Raw genomic sequence first — 20,515 nt, 5'->3', positions numbered from 1 at the left:
CCAGGAAAGGTGGCTCACCCCTGTAATCCCAGCACTTTGGGAGGCCGAGGTGGGCGGATCACCTGAGGTCGGGAGTTTGAGACCAGCCTGACCAACATAGAGAAACTCCATCTCTACTAAAATTACAACAAATTAGCCGGGCATGGTGGCACATGCCTGTAATCCCAGCTACTTGGAAGGCTTAGGCAGGAGAATCGCTTGAACCAGGGAGGCGGAGGTTGTGGTGAGCCGAGATTGTGCCATTGCACTCCAGCCTGGGCAACAAGAGTGAAACTCCGACTCAAAATAAACAAATAAATAAATAAACAAGTAGAAGAAATGATTTAGAGAGATTATGCTTGCTTAGAACATGGACAGTGAAACAGAAGTTGTAGTAGAATCAGAATGGTGCTTCCTGGTCACGATACCACTGCATACAACCTCAAATATTATCAGCAGCAATGACAACATTGATCATTACACACTGTGCATATTTACTAATTATTTTGTTTAGTTTTCACAAAAACCCACAATATTAATCTTTGTTGCATTTAGTGCTCTTTCAACTTGAGACATTTCTGAAGCTATGAAAAACTTGATTATTTTAGTCTAAGCTGATGTAATAATAACAGTAATAGGATATTAACTTACTGTCTACTATGTGTCAAGTATCATGCTAGATATTTTACTGTCATTATTTCATTTAATTCTCACACAAATGAAATATCATAATCTATAGTTTATGGATGAGGAAACTGACGCTTAAAAATTAAATGGCTGGCCGGGTGCGGTAGTTCACGCCTGTAATCCCAGCACTTTGGGAGGCTGAGGTGGGCAGATCACGAGATCAGGGGATTGAGACCATCCTGGCTAACACAGTGAAACCTCATTTCTACTAAAAATACAAAAAATTAGCCAGGCATGGTGGCGGGTGCCTGTAGTCCCAGCTACTCGGGAGGCTGAGGCAGGAGAATGGTGTGAACCCGGGAGGCGGAGGTTGCAATGAGCCCAGATGGCGCCACTGCACTCCAGCCTGGGTGACAGAGCGAGACTCCGTCTCAAAAAAAAAAAAAAATTAAATGGCTTAGCCAAGATAATACTACTAATAAATAACAGTTAGAATTTAAAATTCAGGTTTATCTGACTCTAAAATCTATACCTTTTTCTACCAATACGACATTGGATAGTATTAAAATGAATCTACTAAATTCTATTCTCAATTACATTTCTAGTATTCATTCAAATTATTTGCATTCGGTGTTAAGAGAGAAAGTTAAATATCTATAAATGATAACCATAGCATATAAAGATTTTACTATGTGTGTTTATGCTTTTCAGGCTCAGAAGTAAGCCCTAATACATCTGAATCTAGGAAGCGGTGAGTTATGGTAAAACATTAATCCACTGTATTAGGTTAAACACTAAGAATTGCTACTGAAATGATGTTTCATTCAGAGAAGGCCTCTTCAGTCCTCCTCCAGGACAATGGGCAGCACAGAAAGTGTTCGATTTAATTAGTTGTGTATGTAGAAAGAGACACTCATCTGTTTCCATGGAGTCAAACACATCACTGACATACTTCTCCATGGAAACAGAGAGGGGAAAACAGAAAATGCTAAAGTGAATGAATTCACTGAGCAGTTGGTGAACAAAGATGCAAGAAAAAAAATTCATCTGTAGTACTATGTCACTAGTTTAGAAAAGAAAAATAGCATATATTTAGAGATCATCAAATATGTGATACATAAAAAGATGTTTAAAATACATTGAAATTATGACCTGGCATTCATAGGCACAGAAAAAAATTACATTGAAATTTAAGATGAAACGTTATTTTTGTACAAATATATAAATGCTGGAAAATACTCCAGAGCAAAGGTACACAGAAAACATAATGGCACAATTCTTAAAAGATGAGGAGTGGTACCCTCAGTCAGTAATTAATAAGAAGTTCCTCAAACAAGATGATAGAAAACAGAAAAACAATTTATAAATAAGTTTATTAGCTATATACTGGCTTCACATCATGATTACTTTTTGGTTTTTAAGGATTTTCTCTTTGGGGATTTTCAAGGCTTCAAGTTTTAATAATAACACATTAATTAATCTGTATGACTGAGCCATAAAAATATGTGTTTTTAATTTATAACATACTGCACTTTTTTTCTTTGAAGGTTATATTTTTAATTAAAGCAATAAAGAATTCATTTTACATGGTACTTTTTCTTGATACATCCTGACTTAAAATTTTTTTTTCTCATGGAATTTAGTCTCAACCTGCTCCTCAATTCAATTTCATTCAACTTAATTCATTTTTAGTCCTGGCCCTCAAGATGATTATAGACTACTTGGGAGAAAAGATACTTAAAGAATGATTATAATATTTATTCATTCCTTCAACAAATATATTTCTTATGTGCTTACTATGTGCCAAGTACTGTACTGGATTTTGTGGATTTAGTGATGAATTAAACAGACCCAGTCTACTTTCATGAAGGCCACTAGCTTATGGAGGAGAGAGATGTTAAAATAGTCATACACATAAATATACAGTGATAATCTGAAACAAGTTCTATGAAGAAAAACTACAGAGGGCCAAGAGGGAATACAATGAACAGATTTCATTGAGACTGGATGGTTCGAGGGCCTTTTTAAAGAAGTGACCTTAAAACTGAAACCTCAAGGATGACTAAGAGTTATTCAGATAGACAATGGGGACAACAGCATTTCAGGCAAAAGCCCTGAGATGAAAAAGGGCTTGGCAGGTGTGAGACACTGAAAGAAGGCAAGTTTTTCTTGTAAGGGAGTGGTAAAACGCGAGGATGGACAGGTAAAGAGATACAAGTAATCTGTTACATTTTATTCCAAGTATAATGGGAACAATGAAAGAGTTTTGAGCAGGAAAATGACAAAAGTGTAATATACATACATTTTTTTAGTTCAAGTGAACATGGAACATTTAGCAAAAAGTCAAAAATGGCAACATTAAAGTGTTTAAGGGATGTATATGTAGGTGGTAAAACCACAATGTAATGATTACTATAAAAGTCAAGATAGCCTGTTACCCTAGTGGGTAGAGAAGGATGCATTAGGGGCTTCTGGGGTTACTGACAATGTGCTGTTCCTTAACCTAGGTGGTTTAAGTGGGTGTTTGCTTTATGGTTATTTGTTAAATTGTACATATAAGTTGTATGCACTTCTCTATATCTATACTTCAAAATAAGAAAGTATATTTTGTTTTAATAAAAGAGTGAATTAAGGTAAATAAGTGGGGATAATGGGTACAGGTGGCCCAAGAATCTTGGTTTTGGTGACAGACAGCAATGTTTGCCCCCCATTCATTCTTGCATTTTTCTTTTTAGAAATTGAGCACTGTGGGAAAAAATTTTTGCAATCTACTCTTCTGACAAAGGACTAATATCCAGAACCTACAAAGAACTCAAACAAATTTACAAGAAAAAAACAAACAACCCCATCAAAAAGTGGGCAAAGGATATGAACAGACAGTTCTCAAAAGAAGACATTCATACAGCCAACAGACACATGAAAAAATGCTCATCATCACTGGCCATCAGAGAAATGCAAATCAAAACCACAATGAGATACCACCTCACACCAGTTAGAATGGCGATCATTAAAAAGTCAGGAAACAACAGGTGCTGGAGAGGATGTAGAGAAATAGGAATACTTTTACACTGTTGGTGGGACTGTAAACTAGTTCAACCATTGTGGAAAACAGTGTGGTGATTCCTCAAGGATCTAGAACTAGAAATACCATATGACCCAGCCATCCCATTACTGGGTATATACCCAAAGGATTATAAATCATGCTGCTATAAAGACACATGCACACGTATGTTTATTGCAGCACTATTCACAATAGCAAAGACTTGGAATCAACCCAAATGTCCATCAGTGACAGACTGGATTAAGAAAATGTGGCACATATACACCATGGAATACTAGGCAGCCATAAAAAAGGATGAGTTCATGTTCTTTGTAGGGACATGGATGCAGCTGGAAACCACCATTCTCAACAAACTATCACAAGAACAGAAAACCAAACACCGCATGTTCTCACTCATAGGTGGGAATTGAACAATGAGATCACTTGGACACGGGAAGGGGAACATCACACACCAGGGCCTATTGTGAGGAGTGAGGAGGGGGGAGGGATGGCATTGGGAGTTATACCTGATGTAAATGACGAGTTGATGGGTGCTGACGAGTTGATGGGTGCAGCACACCAACATGGCACATGTATACATATGTAACAAACCTGCAGGTGTGCACATGTACCCTAGAACTTAAAGTATAATTAAAAAAAAAAAAAAAGAAATTGAGCACTGTGAGTTTTAGCTGGGCATGATACCATCCAGGGCAAGACTTTTTTTTTTTTTTCAGCTTCTTTTGTTCTAGGTGTGGCTTTGTGGTCTAAGTCTAGTCTACCTCCTTAATGACAAATTGCTTTCCCTGTGCTCTCTCTTTCCCCTTCCTGCTGACTGGGCTATCACTATAATGAACATATCTGCCTTTGACCCAGAAATAGAAGCATCATGTTGAGAATGGAAGAGCCAAGGACCAGCAGCATACCTGATGGTTTTGTAAAATGGAGTTATCTATCTAACCTACTCTGCCCACATAGCTGTGTACTATTACACAGCTGGGTTCAACTGCTTAGTAGTTGCCAGGAAGACAGGTTTGGTCCATCCAGAGTTGGGATTGCAATATTATGAAAATGAAATATACTTCTATCTTATTTAAGTCATGGTTGTATCAGTTTAGCCTGTGCACTAATGCAGTCATGAGGGAAAGTTGAGAATGGCAATACCTAGAGGGAGTTGAAGAAACAGAGATGGGATTTTTAAATAATGGAAACAATTAAGCACATTTAAGTGTTGATGGAAAGAATTTAGCATAGAAGAAAGGTTGAAGATATAGTAGTCAGAGGGAGAAAAAAAGAAGCAATGTCCCTGAGAAGACAGGAAGGGATGGAATACACAGCAGGTGTGGAAGAACTGGCCTTTAACAGAAAGACGGATCTTTGCTCTGTTTTAGCAGTAAGATGAAGAGAGAAGATGGGTACAGATGGAGGTAGATTTGTAGATATCATGCTGAAAGACAAGGGAGTTCCTACTTAATGTCTTCATTTCCTCTAGTAAGCCTAGTGCATTAAAGAGAATGAAAGGAGGGGGAACTGGCAGAGGATTCGGTAGAGTGAGAGGTATGAAACATTCATTATGGAAAAAATGTGGTATGATAAGCAGTAAGTGCTGAGTACCTATTTGAAGTGGGTAATCATGAATTTGGGGTGCTATCAGTCTTTCAGCTGGATTCAACTGCTCTTAGCAAGATAGGTTTGGTACATCCAGAGTTGGGATTGCAACAGTCAAGTACAACAGAAGGCAAAAAAAAAAAAAAGGTAATTTTTCCAAGAGAAGGATTTTAATAACACACATAGAATCAAGACTGAGTAGTGAGGAAGGAAAAGGCAGAAGGAAAACTGATGGTCAAAACTAGAGAAGCTAGTGGATTGGAGGTCTCAGTGAGCATGGAAAATTGTTGTTTGTCATCAGCAAGTGAGCTGAAAATAAAGGAGTTTTAGTTGAATGGTAGAATGTTTGAGTGATTTGGAGGTGGTAGAAAATGTCGAGTTCGAGTGAATGTAGATAGCTGAGGTAAAGTAAGAATAAGCAGAGGAAGAGAAATCTTCACAGAGCGTGTGATAAAATAGTTTTGTCTTTAAAGATGAGTGGAGTTTGTTTAGCACAGAAGAAGGTAACAGAGTGGCAGATAGAAAAGAGGTAGGGGAACAGAACATATAGAGAAAATGAGACAAAATTCATGGCTTATTGGGAAATAGAAGTAATCTTTAGCTTAGCCAGAGGTTACGGTACACCAGAAGAAGTTCCTGGAGAAACTGCAAATGTAGGGTAAAAAAGTCTGAAGGAACAGGTATGAAAGTTCAAGTAATTTGGACTTTATTTGGTAGCCCGAGTTGTCAATCATGATGTCACCAGACACTAGTGTGAATAAAGATTACAAATAATACATTTTTATTGTATTCTCTTTGGGATTTGCAACTTGTGAATATCTGGATTTATGATAGAAAGACAGATCTTTGCTCTGTTTTAGCAGGAAGCTAAAGTTCTAGAAAATTCTTAACCATTCTTTGTTCTCTCTTCTAGAACTCTTACATTGGACCTGTCTATATATCATTTATACACGCAAATGACAGGGGAAACATTGAATCAATTTTAAATCATTAAAAATTAAATTATTTTTAAACTTTAATACTTTGGGTATATATTAAATGTTAAAAGATTATCCACTGTCTCATTCTAGATCTCTGTTAACATAAAGATGAATTCGTTCCCTTAGTACTTTAGAATACCTATCTAGATTTAGTGCTAAATACATAGAAATTTCTAAAGTACTTTTCACCTAATCCTAACCCATATTTTTAAGTTTTAGGACTTAATTTCTTTCTTGTTCATGTGTTGGAAGAAAATATATATAATAACATATTTCCATTAAAATGTATGAGAACACTGCAAATTAAAACTAACATTAACAAACTTCCTGAGGACAAACAGTTGCTTTTAAAGTTTCTGTACTTAAGGGGACTGCTTACCTGCGATGAGCCTCTGTAGAGCACCCTTATCTCCGTTAACGGCAGCAGCATGGACTTGTGATGCTAATGAGGAACCAGCAAACAGCAGGTTCTCTGACTTATTCATAGTTTTCTTAGCAATTGGAGCAACCTGAAACAATGATTCAGACAATGAGCGCAGGGAGCAAACATTTCTGAAACCCGTCTCATCAGTTTCAAGTGGATATTTTATAAATATGGTTTACTAGAAATATTTGACTAGGATTAGAAAAATCTATAGTCCTGGCTGGGTGTAGTGGCACATGTCTTTAATACTAGCGGTTTGGGAGGCCAACATAGGAGGATTGCTTGAGGCCAGAAGTTTGAGACCAGCCTGGGCAAGATAGTAAGGCTGTCTATCTTAGTGAGACCTGTCTCAAAAGAAAGAAAGCTACAGTCCTAGTCCTAGAATTGGCATTAGGTGGCAAATTAGGTGATCTCTGTACAAGTTGCTCATCTGCTCATCTGTAAAATGAGAGGGTAGGTGCTTCTAGGACTCTTCTTAGGGACTATCTGAGGAAAAAAACAAAGACAATAATTAACATTAGGCACAGGGCTCAGGGTTACAGTGACACAAGCAATATGATGCCACACAATCTAAGTTAATACAAGTAATATGATGCCACATAATATTAAACATTAGAATTGCTATTGGGAATAAAAGTGAGCCTGATCCACAAAAAGAGTATAACATAAACTTAATTTTGAAGTCAGAATTAGCTGGATTTAAGCACTAAATAAACTTAAAAAAAATTAATTAGGGCTGGGCATGGTGACTCATGCCTGTAATCCCAGCACTTTGTGAGGCCAAGACAGGAGAATTTCTTGAGCCCAGGAGTTTGAGACCAGCCTGGGCAATATAGTGAGACCTCATTTCTACAAATCCCATCCTGTCCCCTTCCCTCATCACCCCTCCCCTCCCGTTCCCTCCCCTGGCCTCCCCTTTCTTCCCCTCCCCTTTCCTCCCCTCTAGTCTTTTCGAGACAGGGTCTTGTTCTGTCACCCAGGCTAGAGTGCAGTGGTGCAATGTCAGCTCATTGCACCCTCTGCCTCCAGGGCTTAAGCAATTCTCCTGCCTCAGCCTCCTCAGTAGCTGGGATTATAGGCACCTGTCACCACATCTGGCTAATTTTTGTATTTTTTAGTAGAGATGGGGTTTCACCATGTTGGCCAGGCTGGTCTTGAACTCTTGACCTCAAGTGATCCGCCCACCTTGGCATCCCAAAGTGCTGGGATTACAGGCATGAGATCACCATGCCCTGCCTACCAAAAGTTTTTAAAAATCAGCAGAGCATGGTGCACACACTGTAATCCTAGCTACTCGGGAGGCTGAGGTGGGAGTTTTGCTTGAACCTGAGAAACAGAGTTTGCAGTGAGCTGAGATCACACCATTGCCCTCCAGACTGGGCGACAGGTTGAGACCCTGTCTCAGAAAAAAATTAAAAAATTAGCTAAGGCCGGGTGTGCTGGCTCATGCCTGTAATCCCAGTACTTTGGGAGGCCAAGACGGGCAGATCACCCGAGGTCAGGAGTTTGAGACCAGCGTGGCCAACATGGCAAAACCCTGTCTCTACTAAAAATACAAAAATTAGCTGGGCGTGGTGGTGCGCGCCCGTAATCCCAGCTATTCAGGAGGCTGAGGCAAGAGAATTGCTTGGACCTCGGAGGTGGAGGCTGCAGTGAGCCGAGATCGTGCCATTGCACTCCAGCCTGGGCAACAGAGCAAGGCTCCATCTGAAAAAAAAAAAAAATTAGTTAAAAAAATTTTTTTAAAGAGATGGGATCTCGCTATGTTACCTAGGCTGGAGGGCAGTGGCTATTCACAGGCGCAATCCCACTACGATCAGCATAGGAGTTTTGACCTGGACCAGTTCACTCCTTCTTAGGCATCCTGGTGGTCTTCCACTCCTGGGAGATCACCATATGGATGCCAAACTTAAAGCGGACACTCGAATGGCATAGCGCACTACAGCCTGAAACTCCTGAGTTAAGCAATCCTCCCTCCTCAGCCACCTGAATAGCTGGGACTTCAGGCATGTGCCATCACACCTGGCTGAGTACTAAATTAAAAGGTACCTAGTTCTTTCCCTCATTCCCACAAAAAGTGAAATTTTTATTTGTTCTCTCCTTGGTCCACCAGGAAAATATACCTAGATTGAGGTCTTAACCATAAGATCTTGCTTGGAACATCATATCACTGAGATGAACCACATTTCAATAAGGACAATTTTGTTCTGACTGGTAGTCTCATGGAGCTTGTAAGAACCTTTTAAAAACATATAACAGGAGTTTGAGAAACCAGCCTGACCAATATGGTGAAACCCCGTGCCTACTGAAAATACAAAAATTAGCTGGGCTGTGGTGGCACACACCTGTCATCCTAGCTACTCAGGAGGCTGAAATGGGAGAATTGCTTGAACCTGGGAGGTGGATGGAGGTTGCAGTGAGCCAAGATCGTGCCAGTGCACTCCAGCCTGGGTGACAGACAGACACCCTGTCTCAAAAAAAAAAAAAAAAGTATCAGCTGCATAGGAAGATAGTGAGATCCCTATCACAGGAGTGTTTAAGAAAGCAGAGACTGGACTATGACAGAAATGCAGCAAGAATTCAAATATCTGATAGGAAACAGGAATAGTTGCATCAGTGATCTTAAACATCCTTCCTAAACCCCTAAAGCTGCTTTATCAAAGTTCCAAAGTTGAATGCCTACAAGGACCAGAGAGGTAACAACTGTTAGAAACGTAGGCAGTCAGAATCACGGTAAACTCGAGCACATGTACTTATCTAAAGGGAGCAGCTGTTAACCAGCTCCAGTTAATTGCTGCCACGAGGGTATGCAAGTGCTTTTCTGATTTCACCAAAAAGCAGGTCACGCCAATCGCTGTTACTCCTGAGGATCTGGGAGTTTTCTAAGATAAATTTATAATGGATGAGCTGGTATTTGTCCTGTCATTGACAAGGATTATTGGTTCAAATTCTGCCCTTGAGAGAACATATTAATACTTTCTTAATTATGGTAAAGGACAGCTCTGTCTCTATTTTGCTGACGATTTGAGTTAAGGTACTGGCAGAAAATACGAAGGAAGAGGGTGTTGTGAGACACCTCAGTCATGTATGAGTGTAACAGTCATGTCAGGAGAACTACTGTCATATCCAGGATTACATTAAGGGTACTTGAGAGAAGCTACAAAATAGAGGTGGAGGTGAAAACATGGGAGGGGAGTAACCGTACTTGGGTTCTAGGCCCAGTTATATTTATAATCAGCAGTGTGTCCCCAGGCTACATCAGCTTTCTGGGTTTCTGTAAAATGCAAAAAATAATAAGGGTGGACCACGTTCACATTTGTTCATTCAACAAGCTGAGTGACAACTATGTGCTAGGCACTGTTCTAAACTCTAAGACCTGTCATTTTCCATTCTAAGTGATCAGAGTTTTAGGCACATCAGAACCACAAAAAAATTTCTTTACATCCTTTGAAAAACACACTAAAAATGTGATCTCTGTTTTTTATATGTGTGTGTGTGTGTGTGTATATATATACATATACACTTTTTACTTCATAATTCTTAGCACAGTAACAGGTATATAACAGGTACTCAGTAGATGTTTGTTGGATGAAAGGTCACAGGCTGAGTGCTAAGTCCAAAAAGTGAGCAGGATCAAAGTTTAATTTCTTGAATAATGAGTTCATACTTATGAGTCTCTGCTCTTTTAAAATTTCCCATTTCAACACTCTTTGGACTCTGTCAGGGGCGTGGACAAGAGATAGGAGCACTAGTCTAGGAGTCAGGCAACCTTGGTAAGAGTATTAGTTCTGCCACTGTCTATAGTTTGTCACCCTGAGAAAGCCATTATCTAGTTTTTTTTTTTTCCTTAAGAAAAAATGTATTTTTTGCTCCTTTAAAAAAATATAAATCATTTTTTATAGATAAAAATCAAAACCACTCTGTTAAAGTGCTATAAAATGCAAAAGTGTCATCAACCTTGCCTAATTATACAAGCCCGTGTAATAAAGGCTCTAATTGTAACCGTACAAAACTAGAGGTACTGCAGTCACACTCATAGGAACAGTAATTTTGATTAGGACTAAAGGGTTGGTTGGTCGGGAAGTTCTCAGAGATGGTGACATTTAAGATAGCATTCCAGAGAGAGAACGCGGAAAGGCCATTCCAGGCAGCAAGAAAGCTGGAGCAAAGGCGGGAGTGGGGAGAACCACAAAAGCACAGTGTGCCTCCTGGGTACTAAGAAGAGATCGCGTGGGCTCCTGGACCTCAGGTGTTTGCAGAAGAACCGCAGAGCTACCTGGGGCCAGGTTAAGATCCTCGACTGCTTTGCTAAGGAATTTCGTAATTATACTGGAGGAGCGATCCACGCCTCAGCAGCAATCACTCACGCAGTTTTCCAGTTTACGACGTGCTATCCCATCCCTTACCACACTTATTCCTTACAGGAGCCCTCAGAGACAATTAGGGATAAGTCATTGACTCATTCAACTGAGGCCCCGAGTGGTGGCTCTGACTTTAATAATGCAGGAATTAGAGCAGAAAGAAGAGGTAGCGGGCGAGGAGGCCAATGATAGAGGCTCAGGCCACAGCCTAGGCCAGGAAGGCCGTGAGTCTGCAGCAAAGGCCAAGGCGGTGCAGACCGATCGATCCGAGCCTCCCCAGCCAGGCCCCCTCCTACTCACCCTCGCCTCCTCCAGGACTGACGTCCCGGGGACGGCTCCAGGAGGTGCGACCCGGACCGGGCCGCCCCTCCTGCCAGGCCGGGACACTACACCCAGCCAGGTCAGACCCCACGGCGCTGAAGCTAGCAGAGCCCCTCAGAAGGCCGCCCGAGGCTTTCGGCCGCACACCCTTCTGGGAATTGTAGTTCCCATCCTCTGAAGCACTGCGTACGCCCGCCCTCAGCCCTTCTATCCCACAGGCCCCAGCGCGTAGAGGACTCGGTGGACCTGGGCCGAGAGCCCAATGGGAAAGGAAGTTCTAGATGACCAACGGCGTGCGGGGTGAGGCTAGTGCAGGACTACATTTCCCGGAGTGCACCGAGGTGGGCAGGACCCGGAAGTGAGGGTGTGAGAGGCCTCTCTGGAAGTTGTCCCGGGTGTTCGCCGCTGGAGCCCGGGTCGAGAGGACGAGGTGCGGCTGCTTGGAGAATCCACCGCTGCCGCCGGCTCCTGGAGCCCAGCCCTTTCCTAACCCAACCCAACCCAGCCCAGTCCCAGCCGCCAGCGCCTGTCCCTGCCGCGGAGCCCAGCGTTACCATGCATCCAGCCGTCTTCCTATCCTTACCCGACCTCAGATGCTCCCTTCTGCTCCTGGTGAGTGAGGGAATGACAGACCCATCGACAGACTCACGAACGGCCTCCCGCCCTCGCCCGGGGAGAACACTGCTACCCCTGTCCCTGCTTTCCCGTTTTTTCCTCCAGTGTTTTGGAGTGCACCCTCCCCCGCTGCTTTCACTCTCGCCATCCGTCTGTCGGCTTCCAGGCACGGGGTCCCCGAGGCCTGAGAAACCAGGGTCGGGGGAGAACGGGAGAATTAGCCCTGAGGGAGGGATACGTGGGAGGGTCGCGGCGTAGGAGCTTCCCCTTCTCCCCAAAGTCCGGGGTTTTCAGTTTCGACGGCTGGTGGACCTGGTGGTAGCTTGAATCGGAAAAGACCAAGCATAGACCTAGCATTCCTTCCCACCCTCTCCATTTGGGAAGAGTGTGAGATCGACAGGTGCTAGGGTTGTGTGAATCTCACTCTATCTAGATCCCTGAAGCGGTGCCCAGGTTGGCAGAACCCTCTGTTGTGGCTTGATGCGATTGGTTGGGAACCCGGAACTGGAGACTGCTTTGGATTCCACTGGGAGAATAGAGTTTGAAGGGTGGAAGGTGTGGTTACCTGACAGTCTGAGCGCAAGGTCTCCCTCAAATCTTGTTGCAATGTATTTCCCCATCGAAGCGGATTTCTTCTTCATTGTGCCTTATTTGAATATGCATTAATTCCTAACTGCCTAACCTGCTCAGCATCATCCCATCTTAAAAGAATCTTTCCCTAGTCCCTCTTGCTCCAGAGTGCGTCTTGAGTGTGCAGGCTAAGTGATCCAGGCTTCAGGTCAAATTGAGACAAAAGTGAAGAACTAGACACATATGGCAAAATGACTTACGTTTAATTGGGCTGTTATTATAATGTAATATTTGAAAATACCTTAATTGTAGTGGATTTTTAGAAATTCAGATTTAAACACTAAACTACTTTCTTTACAATTTAAGAAGCAATTTAGTGACTCATATGAAGTCACATAGCGAGTTACAGGCAAAGCTGGGATTAGAAACAGGTCTCTTGACTTGCAGTGCTTATTCCGCCATATCCCATTAAATGTTTAATATTTGTGTTTGAAATAGTTCTTTCTTTTCTTTTGTCACTTGCACCTTTTCAGAAAAAGCACTGTAAAAAACTAAATGGAATGTCAAAGTACTTTTGAGAACAAAAAGTTGTATATAAACATTGTAATATTAAATGATAGAGTGTCTTATTGCCGCTTCTTACAAGTGTACAATAGTAAATGACTTCTGTATTGAGGAAAATATTCTGTATAGTGCTATTTCTTGGTGATTTCATTATACACTGTAATACATTTTTCCTTCTAGAAGTGTTAGAATAATACCATTATTAGAGACCACTCTCTCCTTAAGACTGGACACTAATCTTTTTCTTATCCACTAACTTAAGTTATGAATTGTGTGCACTTTTAGGGTATCAGAAAAAAAGGGCAAAATCTTAAGACATTGGAAAGGAAAGTTGAGACACTGAGCAGGCAAACTATATTAGATGCACTTTTGGTATGTTTGGTTGTAAAGCTAAGTTATGAAGAAGAAATAATTTATTTTGGAATAACTCATGCTTTTTATAGAAAAACCTAATCTTGTTAAATGTGAGTTTTTTCCTAAATAGAATCTAGATTTAACTAAAATCTAAGCATTTTGTATAATTATCTTTCTAAGCAAATGTAAAGACATGAAAATCTGGAAAATATGTTAGAGAATACCTGCAGATATGAAAAGGCTGAAAAATAAAGCCCCAGAAAAGGTTTAATAAACTAGAATTACAGGTCAAACTAGATTTAATTGGAATACAGTGTTTACCTAGTTTTAATACTCATATGCTAGTTAGCAAATATTTGTAAAACATCCATCCTGTCTAATCACAACTTTGAGTTGCTTACTTAATTGGTAATTCTCTCCTACTGATGGAAACTGCTTACTCAGTATTCTCGCTGTCTAATAATTTGTCCTCTTTGTTCCCCTGTGTACTTTTTTCCTACTCCTCCAACTTTCTCTCTCAGACCTCAAGTTTATTCCTTCTCACATACAGATGTAGAAAAGCCAAGTTCCTGTTTAGCTGAGGTCATCATTTTTCCCTTAAATAGCCTCCTCTAAAAAGCTATGCCTTCTCTTACTGTGATAATTTTCTTCAGGCACTTTGTACCTCAACCCTAGAGAACCAGACCTGTTCAAATTTAGTGGTGTTCATATAAGATAACTGCCTAAACATAATCCCAAACTTTTGGAGGCAAGCAGCTATCTTTTCCCTAGTCTCAAAGCATTTTGGAATATATCACTGTGCCACAAAACCTTTCTGGATGGGTAACTAAACACAAAAGTTCAATGTGATAACTTTTTTCCCTGAGCGTATATATATATATTATATATATATTTTTTATTTGCATATATATAGATTTTTATTTACATATATTTCGATCGATAGATTTAATTAGCTCTTTTCTGCTTATCTTCCTATCTAAGGTGGGTTTATTCAGGGTTTTCCCCTGGGAAAATGATCAGCAAGGGGGATAGAAATGTTGCCTGTTCTTCCTGTATTGGTTGTGTACAAGTTTTGAAAAGGCGAGATAAGAGAAATAAGACTAAATTGGAAAGAAGTTGTCTCATGCACCCTAAGTAACCTCTTCTGTAGTTCAGATTTGTAGCACTCCAGTCCATTTGTTTTATTGAAGATGTGTTCTCGTTAATCTCTTGATAAGTATGTTTATAGTTCATAATTGTTACTAGTCGTAATTGTCCCGCACGTGAACACATAAGGGTTTTGCCATTGTTGTTCTTGGTTTGTTCAATATGTATAGGAAGCCAAGAAAAGTTTACTTAGTTTAGGAAGCTATGTAAATTAGAGAGCTAAGTAAACATTTATTTAATCATTACAAGTACCTTAAAAATAAGCACAGTAGAATTCAGAGATGTCAATTTTATCCTTTAGTGTTAATAATATATGCAGATTCCAGTCTTCAGGAAGAGTACTTTTGTAGGCATGCAGTTTGATTGGTAACTAGGTGAGTTTTATTTATTTTGTTGATTTAACTTGCCCTAGATCAATAGTTTACAAAGCCTGGCTGCTCATTAGAATCATCTGTGGCTGTTTTAATGAAATGATATCGGGGCCCTATACTAGGTCAGTTATATCTGTGAGCCCCAGAAATTAGTTAAAAAAAAATTTCCCAGGTGACATACTAAAGTATGTCCCTCAAAAAGGTAAGAATTGAATAAAAACCACAATACCATTGTCACATCTGGAAAAATAGAAATTCCTTCATATCATCAAATATCTGGTCAGTGTTTGGGTTTTCCTGATTGTTTCCCTTTTTTTTTTTTTTTTTTTAAAAAAAAAACAACAAAACAACATTGTTCAAAGCAAGGGCTATATAAAGTCTATCTATTCCAATTGGTTCATATGTCGCTTATAAAACCTTTTAAACCCATAGGTTCTCTCTTCATCTCATTGTTTTCCTTGTAATTTGTTTAGGAAACCGATCCTCTGTCCTGTAGCATTTGCCACATTCTGGATATTGCTGATTACATCCTTGTGGTGGGGTTTTATGTTTCTCTGTTCCTTGTGTTTCCTGTACATTTGTAATTCAATTTATGTGGTCTTAACCACCAGCTGCATATATATTGCTAGGTTCATTTGTTTCATTTATCTTTCAATTTTTAGTTTTAAAAAATTTACCTTTTATTTTATAATTATATAAAATCTCTTCCAAAGCTAAATCTATAAAGCTAACTATATTTGGATAAGTCTAATTTGTCTCTTTTACTGTCTTATCTCCCCCTCCTAATTAAAGAACCCTTTTTTTTTTTTTTCTCGAGGCAGAGTCTAGCTCTGTCACCCAGGCTGGAGTGCAGTGGACTGATCACAGCTCACTGCAGCCCCAACCTCTGAGGCTGAAGCAATCCTCTCACCTCAGCCTCCTGAGTAGCTGGAACTCTGGGACTACAGGTGTGTGCTACCACACCTGGCTATTTTTTTTTAGTTTTTGTAGAGACGAGGGTCTCACTATATTGCCCAGGTTGGTCTTGAACTCCTGGCTCAACTGATCCGCCTCCCTTCCAAAGTGCTGGGATTATAGGAATGAGCCACTGTGCCAGACCTAGGAAAATTTAAAAAAAAAAATTTTTTTTGAGTTAGAGTCTCACTCTGTTGCCCAGGCTGCAGTACAATGGCGCCATCTTGACTCATTGCAACCTCCGCCTCCTGGGTTCAAGTGATTCTCCTGCCTCAGCCTCCCCAGTAGCTGGGATTACAGGCACCGGCCACTGTGCCTGGCTAATTTTTATATTTTTAGTAGAGATGGGGTTTCACCATGTTGGCCAGGCTGGTCTCAAACTCCTGATCTGAGATAATCCGCGTTGGCCTCCCAAAGTGCTGGGATTATGGGCATGAGCCACCACGCCCGGCCTGGAAAACTTTTTAAAAAATGTTTTCAAGTTTATGTTCCTTTCTTCTTCTTTTTTTTTTTTTTTCCAAATGTGCAAGCTATTTGTATTTATTTTGGTATATATTTGTTTCTCCCTCCACCTGGATTAAATTGTAGCATATTAGTCACACTTTTCCCTCACCTTTTTTTTAACTTAAAATTTTATTCTGGAGGTGGGGATAGAAATTTTGCCTGTTTCTTTTTAACTGCTTGTGCTTCACTGGATAGATACCAATTCACTGTTGTTACCATTCTTGTGCTATTACAAATAGCTCTGCAAACAATAGCTTATGCTTACATAATTCTGATAATGTATCTTTGAGATAGATTTCTGTACTTGAAGTTGCTAGGGCAAAAGGTAAATGTATATGTAGCTTTGTAGGTATTGCTATATATTTGAAATTACTCTCCCTATAGGGGTTGGGCCATTTTATGACCTCACCAACAATGTAATAGTTTCCCTGTAGCCTTGGTTAAAAAAGTATAATGTCAAATTATTGGATATTTGTCAGTCTGATGGGTGAGAAATGGTATCTCAATGTATTTTAATTTGCCTCTCTTTAATACGAGTGTGATAAAGCTTCTTATGTGTAAAAGTCATTTGCATTTCTTTTTGTGTGAACTGTCTTCCTGTCTAGCCTGGTTTTCTGTAGAATTGTTGGTCTTCTATTTCTAGACTATACAGACACAGACAAACACAGAGTTCTTTTTTTCCCCCCGCCCCCAGACAGGGTCTTGCAGTGTAGCCCAGGCTGGAGTGCAGTGACCTGATCTTGGCTCACTGTAGCCTCAACCTCCCAGGTCACGTGATGCTCCCACCTTAGCCTCCCAAGTAGCTGGGACTACAGGCACAAGCTACCACACCCAGTTAATCTTTGTATTTTTAGTAGAGATGGGGTTTTGCCTTGTTGCCCAGGCTGGTCTTGAACTCCTGGGCTCAAGTGATCCACCCGCTTTGGCCTCCCAAAGTTCTGGTATTATAGGCCTGACCCACTGTGCCCAGCCCACACAGAGTTCTTAACGCTTTATATCCTTAGTTGATTCTGTGATGATGCTCATAGGGTTGAGAAGCACTGGAATATACAGCCATATGTCTGATAGGTTAAAATTTGTAAAACTCTTGGAGATGTTTAATTGCTTAGTTATTGAAAAGTTTTTCTAAACTGTATACTGTGATTTTTAATAGCATTATACTGGCTTAACCTTTAAATACACTATCGCTTACTTCATTATTTGTTAAGACATTTTGGTTACTGGTTATTTCCAGTTTTTCAGTTACTAAAAAATGTACAAAAGGCATGCATACAATGATGTGCACTGCAAATGTCCAGATACATCCTCAGGATACTTTTCTAGAATTATATTTTTTGGGTTATATGGTATATCTTATATTTAGAATTTCTGATATGTTGTACTAAATTGCCCCACTGAAAATTTGTACCAATGTGTATTCCTACTAACAGGGTGTAACTATGCCCACTTCCTCACACTCTTATCAATAGTGGGTGTTTTTGTAATCTGTGCTAATTTAGTAGACCAAAAATGGCATCGCAATTTAAATTTACATTTCTTTGATTACAACCAAAGTTGAATTTTTTTCATATTTATTGATAATTTGTTTTTTGTGTGTGCATGTTTGTATTATGTGTTCTTGTTATGTGTCTTCTTTTCAAAAAATTACTTACTCTTCTTCCAGTAATTCAGAATAAATGTACTCACAAGATAGAGTTTATGAACAGTGGAAGGCATTACTCTTTTGAGTCTCCACTCAAAAGGCAGGGTAATTCAAAAGTAGATGTCATGGCATCTATATGAATTCCAACTCTTCCGTTTACTTACCCATCATAACCTTGGTTAAATTACTTATTTTTCTTGTCTATAGGGTAAGCACATGGATTTGATGATTTAGTGATTCTTTGTGTAGTCTATCTTATTTTCAAGATACACTACAAAAGCGTATTCCTTTAGCTCCTACTGATTATAGACTTATTATTTGATTGGATAGTTCCTTTAAAAATCTACTAGCTTGTCAGCATGTTGCAAGTGTGTACGAGGCATGCTTAGCATGCTTTTGTCACAGCTTTTCTGATATTGACTGTTGGCTGTACTCTATTTCTTCTAACCAAGGGAGTGGTTAAAAACAGTTTGACTTTTTGCAAGATTTATTGATTTTTAGCCTAACTGATTCCATAGAGAGGAACTCATCTATGGCCCAGGCTGCAGGAACTTAATCTGTATCTTTGTTATTATTTTTCTTTTCTGCCTATCATTTGAAAGTCTATTTGCAATCTGCTATGGAGAAGAGAAAGATCATTGAGATGCATATCATGCCTTCAAGAAATTAGTAATTCAGATGAGGAGAGAAGATTTATATGTAAATAATTAGAATACCAAAAGGAAAGTAATGGATGCCAAAGGTGTTTGTAGAAGTGGGTTATAGATCCTGCTACTCAGAAGTGTGGTTGTGAGCCCAGGCATCAGCATCATATGAGACCTTTTACATCACCTTACCTCAGAACTACTGAATCAGAACCTTCTCTTTAAGAACTTATACCCAGATGATTCATATGCACATAAAAGTTTGAGAAGTACTGCCATGGATGTTTGGCAGAAACAAATTATTTCTCAATGGAGGAATCAGAGTAGTCTTGGAAAAAGATGAATTTGAATATTGACTTGAATAGTTAAATGGATCAGCTTATTTTCAGTCCTGAATGGAATGAAGAAAAAGGGCTGTGCCTCTCAATAATGTAGTAAATCTTTTCTATCCATTGAATACTTTCTTTCTTTTTTTTTTTTTTTATTGTTTTGTTTTGTTTTTAACAAGTCTTGTTGTCTGGTTGGCTGACGTGGCCAAATGTCAGAATTGGCCCTAAAGAAGCTGGCAAACCCTTTGGCCAACTTCATTAAAACAGTTTGTTATCAACTTAGCAAAAATAAAAATCATGATCTTTAGTGGATTCTAACTAGCATTCAGATTAGTCCATTCAAGAGCGGAGAGGAATACAAATGCCACTTTGGAGAAGTCCCTTCTGTAATGCTGTGGGTCTTGGTTCTGTCCTTGTAAATATTGAAATCAAATTCTAACTGCTTTGGGAGTCCTTGGTGATGTTGTGGTCACCGCATTCATCTCTGCAATTCCTACAAACCTGAGATTTCATCATTATGTAGAACTTTGAGCATTATATTGGATTCTAATTTTAAGTCACCTGAATTTGTAGACATGAACATTACTAATATAGTAGAGAAAAGCAACGAAAAAGCAGAAGAAAACCATCTCAGAAAAACATTGTAGTAGTATATGAGCTAAAGAAAACCGTAGACTGAATAGTAGAATGCCAATACTTTTTACATTTCTTCCTTATTATAGTCTGGTAGTGGGACCTTTGGTGAATGGATTTAAGAGATTTTAGAAAAAGGTTGTTAGGTCTTGCTTGACATTCTTCAGGGAAAAATAAATTTTAAAAAATTAAGAAAGAAAAGAGGTCATTAGGAATATAGATTATGAATGCATCTACAAAATAAAATGTTAGAGTTAAAATTTCTTGTCCTATAAACAAGATGCACTCATATTTACAAGCCTGCTCTTTAGCTGTTTTCTTGTATTTTTTTTTTGAAACAGCGTCTCACTCTGTCGCCCGGGCTGGAGTGCAGTGGCGTGGTCTCGGCTCACTGCAGCCTCCGCCTCCCGGGTTCTGATGATTCTCCTGCCTCAGCCTCCCAGCTAGCTGGGATTACAGGCGCCTGCCTCCATGCCCGGCTAATTTTTGTATTTTTAGCAGAGACAGGGTTTCACCATGTTGGCCCGGCTGGTCTCGAACTCCTGACCTCAGTTGATCCACCTACCTCAGCCTCCCAAAGTGTTAGGATTACAGGTATGAGCCACTTCGCCAGGCCTGTTTTGTTGTATTTGAAGTTTTAAATAATGTAGGGGGAAATGCCAGCTTTTAAAAATTACCAACACATCACTGAAGTCTATCTCTTTGCTTACAGAACAGCTGCAAGTATAAGATACGTATTGTCATTGGTGTTACCTTGAGAGAAGAAACCTTCACATTTTCAGTTCCTTTGACTTATTACTGGAGTTCTGGCCCAAGTACAGTAAAATGTCAGCCAGTGATAAGCTTACA

General features: G+C 39.7%; 2 protein-coding genes across 2 annotated transcripts in view; one reads left to right on the top strand and one right to left on the bottom strand.

The window, feature by feature from the left end:
* The window catches only part of INVS (inversin), a 198,059-nt gene extending 186,513 nt beyond the window's left edge, over window positions 1-11,546 (bottom strand). The window contains 2 exon segments of the mRNA XM_017949687.3: window positions 6,614-6,743; window positions 11,320-11,546. Coding sequence (XP_017805176.2) covers window positions 6,614-6,719 — 106 coding nt within the window. The 5' untranslated portion in view covers window positions 6,720-6,743; window positions 11,320-11,546.
* Window positions 11,547-11,692: 146 nt separating this feature from the next.
* The window catches only part of ERP44 (endoplasmic reticulum protein 44), a 115,644-nt gene continuing 106,821 nt past the window's right edge, over window positions 11,693-20,515 (top strand). Inside the window, exon 1 of the mRNA XM_003911445.5 lies at window positions 11,693-11,952. Coding sequence (XP_003911494.1) covers window positions 11,896-11,952 — 57 coding nt within the window. The 5' untranslated portion in view covers window positions 11,693-11,895. The remainder of the gene's footprint in view (window positions 11,953-20,515) is intronic.

This window comes from Papio anubis, chromosome 13 (genome assembly GCF_008728515.1).
Source record: "Papio anubis isolate 15944 chromosome 13, Panubis1.0, whole genome shotgun sequence".
Classification (NCBI taxonomy): domain Eukaryota; kingdom Metazoa; phylum Chordata; class Mammalia; order Primates; family Cercopithecidae; genus Papio; species Papio anubis.
Note: the sequence above shows the minus strand (reverse complement) of the source record. Positions and strands in the feature narration are given on the sequence as shown.